This window comes from Palaemon carinicauda, chromosome 3 (assembly GCF_036898095.1).
Source record: "Palaemon carinicauda isolate YSFRI2023 chromosome 3, ASM3689809v2, whole genome shotgun sequence".
NCBI lineage: Eukaryota > Metazoa > Arthropoda > Malacostraca > Decapoda > Palaemonidae > Palaemon > Palaemon carinicauda.
Window position 1 is genome coordinate 54,259,404 of NC_090727.1, and position 4,078 is coordinate 54,263,481.

A 4,078-nucleotide genomic window follows, 5' to 3' on the forward strand; every position below is an offset into this window, starting at 1 on the left:
AGGAACTAGCCATGGAGCTAGGGTGTGGTTTGGTGCACTTCTTCAGAGTGAGGTGTAACAAGAATTTCTGTGTTCAACTGTACATAAATGCTTAAGTCTTTTCTATGATTACCTCTTGAGTCAGTAGAAGAATAATCTCTTAAGATTTTAACGTCACCCACGAACACCAGAGGCCAAGAACAGAACAATGTCATAGAGACTGACCATATATGCATATGATCAGCGTCAAAGCTCTCTGACTATCAATTCAGTACCAGGTAGGGCCAGGCAATGGCTGCTGATGACTTCAGCTGGTAGACCTATAGGCTCCCCCAAACACATCGTTCCTAGCTCACAAAGATGGCAAGGTTTCAGACTATTAGAAACTAATAATCTCGATTGGGTCTCGCACCCCCGTCTAACGTATTGCCAGGCAGGGACGTATCCAATATGCTTTCACAAACCGAAGGATAATACTCTTCGAATTTAATGAATATTGACTACTTTACAATATAAACCCTGAACTCAAATTTTGTCATAGAAACAAGATCGTCCATGAAAAACTCATCTTGATAAATGATTCTCTCTCTCTCTCTCTCTCTCTCTCTCTCTCTCTCTCTCTCTCTCTCTCTCTCTCTCTCTCTCTCTCTCTCTCTCTCTCTCTCTCTCTTTACATAATGGTTTCCATAACAATTGTGTGTTTTATGAAATACATGAATCAAAGGGATGTATTTTTTTAGTCATTATATTATTAACTCGATCAACGAATTGATAAACGATAATGCAGCAATGTTTGACATATAAATGGAGGGTACATAATAATGGCTTTCTATAAAGTGTTCCATAAATAATTAATCTCCGTTGTTGAACATAATCATCATTGATTTTATCATTGAACGGAAAACTGACACTAGAAAATATTCCAATGATACTTAAGTTATATGAGACATTCATTCGAGAAATGCAATTATTTTATGTACTATAATGTCAAAAGTTAGTACACATTTTGATCGACAATGAGGAATTATAAATATATCGTGAGTCATTCCGTTCTGAAGATGCTGTTTACGCGTCATTCCGTTCTGAAGACGCAGTTTACGCGTCATTCCGTTCTGGAGACGCAGTTTACGCGTCATTCCGTTCTGCCATTCCGTTCGGAAGATGCGGCTTGCGCGTCATTCCGTTCTGAAGATGCGGTTTGCGCGCCATTCCGTTCTGAAGATGCGGCTTGCGCGTCATTCCGTTCTGAAGATGCGGCTTGCGCGTCATTCCGTTCTGAAGATGCGGTTTGCGCGCCATTCCGTTCTGAAGATGCGGCTTGCGCGTCATTCCGTTCTGAAGATGCGGTTTGCGCGCCATTCCGTTCTGAAGATGCGGCTTGCGCGCCATTCCGTTCTGAAGATGCGGCTTGCGCGCCATTCCGTTCTGAAGATGCGGCTTGCGCGCCATTCCGTTCTGAAGTTGCGGTTTGCGCGCCATTCCGTTCTGAAGATGCGGCTTGCGCGCCATTCCGTTCTGAAGATGCGGCTTGCGCGCCATTCCGTTCTGAAGGTGCGGCTTGCGCGCCATTCCGTTCTGAAGATGCGGCTTGCGCGCCATTCCGTTCTGAAGATGCGGCTTGCGCGCCATTCCGTTCTGAAGATGCGGCTTGCGCGCCATTCCGTTCTGAAGATGCGGCTTGCGCGCCATTCCGTTCTGAAGATGCGGCTTGCGCGCCATTCCGTTCTGAAGATGCGGCTTGCGCGCCATTCCGTTCTGAAGATGCGGCTTGCGCGCCATTCCGTTCTGAAGATGCGGCTTGCGCGCCATTCCGTTCTGAAGATGCGGCTTACGCGTCATTCCGTTCTGAAGATGCGGCTTACGCGCCATTCCGTTCTGAAGATGCGGCTTACGCGCCATTCCGTTCTGAAGATGCAGTTTACGTGGGATCCGCTATCTAAAAAACCTAATGGTCAATAAGATCCTTTATAAAATCCATTATCACTGAGTGGGAAAAGTACGAAATTATTAGAAAAAAAAAGTTGTGGCCTGATTGGTAACGTCTCTGCCTGGTGATTGCCAGACGGGTGTTAAGAGTCCCGCTCAGACTCGTTAGTGCCTTTAGTGTCAACAACCTTACCATCCTTGTGAGCTAAGGTTGGGGTTTTAGGGGAGCCTATAGGTTTATCTGTTGAGTCATCAGCAGCCATTGCCTGGCCTTCCCTGGTCCTAGCTTGGGTGGAGAGGGGGTTTGGGCGATGATCATATAATATATGGTCAGTCTCTAGGGCACTGTACTATTTGCTAGGGTTATGTCACTGTCCCTTGCCTCTGCCATTCATGAGCGACCTTTAAACCTTTTGATCAACAATGATGAATTGTAAATATAGATTATATACTTTCCTTCCGATATCAAAGCCCCACAGTGAAGAGGCAGATTACATGGAATAAACTAATTGATAAAGCTAATGGTAAATAAAAAGATATAAATCTCTTGTCACTGAAGGAAAAAAAAGCAGAGGAAAATTATAGAAAAAAGTCAGTATACATTTAGAACGAAAATGACGAATTGAAAATATATTATAAATCCTATAGTTCTGAAGAATCAGTTTACGTGATTTTTTTTTTTTTAAATCTCATGGTAAATAAGAGAATTTTTTCTACACTGTCAAATTGTTGATATATCATAAGTCCTTTCGTAGTTTACGTAAAATTAACCATTTTCAGAAGATAATGTTAAATAAGAGATCATTATGAATCCCTTGTTACTGAAAGAAAGAAACCAGAGGAAAATGTCAAACGGTAAAACTAAACGCGTGATTTCATCGACAACGAAGAACTGTAAATATATCTTTAATTCTTTCGTTCTGTTATTAAAGTCCGCAGTTTACTGAAATCAGATATTTGAAATTATCATCGATTCATGGTACTAGGTCAAACAATTCCGTGTTTAAGTACGTGCAGTGTGAGGATAAATAAACAAATATATGAATATACTGCTTACTTTACTTTAAGGTCCCTTAAGGTCTGCTTATCTGGTCCTGTACAGTAGGGGGAACCCTACTCTCTACAGGACCTCCACGGTCGTTTTATGATGTTTATTCGGGAGCATTTATCATTTCACAATGCATATTGCACGCTTACTGTTTGAACATCACTGGGAGCATCTATCAGTTCACAATGCGTATTGTTCGCTTGCCGTTTGGACATCACTGGGAGCATCTATCAGTTCACAATGCGTATTGTTCCCTTGCCGTTTGGTCATCACCGGGAGCATCTATCAGTTCACAATGCGTATTGTTCCCTTGCCGTTTGGACATCACCGGGAGCATCTATCAGTTCACAATGCGTATTGTTCCCTTGCCGTTTGGACATCACCGGGAGCATCTATCAGTTCACAATGCGTATTGTTCCCTTGCCGTTTGGACATCACCGGGAGCATCTATCAGTTCACAATGCGTATTGTTCCCTTGCCGTTTGGACATCACCGGGAGCATCTAGCAGTTCACAATGCGTATTGTTCCCTTGCCGTTTGGACATCACCGGGAGCATCTAGCAGTTCACAATGCGTATTGTTCCCTTGCCGTTTGGACATCACCGGGAGCATCTAGCAGTTCACAATGCGTATTGTTCCCTTGCCGTTTGGACATCACCGGGAGCATCTATCAGTTCACAATGCGTATTGTTCCCTTGCCGTTTGGACATCACCGGGAGCATCTATCAGTTCACAATGCGTATTGTTCCCTTGCCGTTTGGACATCACCGGGAGCATCTATCATTTCACAATGCGTATTGTTCGCTTGCCGTTTGGACATCACCGGGAGAATCTATCATTTCGAACATCACCGGGAGAATCTATCATTTTACAATGCGTATTGTTCGCTTGCCGTTTGGACATCACCGGGAGCATCTATCATTTCACAATGCGTATTGTTCCCTTGCCGTTTGGACATCACCGGGAGCATCTATCATTTCACAATGCGTATTGTTCCCTTGCCGTTTGGACATCACCGGGAGCATCTATGATTTCACAATGCGTATTGTTCCCTTGCCGTTTGGACATCACCGGGAGCATCTATCAGTTCACAATGCGTATTGTTCCCTTGCCGTTTGGACATCA

General features: G+C 43.7%; 1 protein-coding gene across 1 annotated transcript; it reads left to right on the forward strand.

The window, feature by feature from the left end:
• Nucleotides 1-995: 995 nt before the first annotated feature.
• Nucleotides 996-1,919, forward strand: LOC137631916 (keratin-associated protein 10-5-like). The gene has a single exon (XM_068363922.1). It carries the CDS (start codon nucleotides 996-998, stop codon nucleotides 1,917-1,919), a length of 924 nt encoding a protein of 307 aa, XP_068220023.1.
• Nucleotides 1,920-4,078: the final 2,159 nt, after the last annotated feature.

Bases quoted from the DNA above. Each gene is read 5' to 3' on its own strand.
- LOC137631916 (XM_068363922.1), top strand. From the start codon at position 996: ATGAGGAATTATAAATATATCGTGAGTCATTCCGTTCTGAAGATGCTG.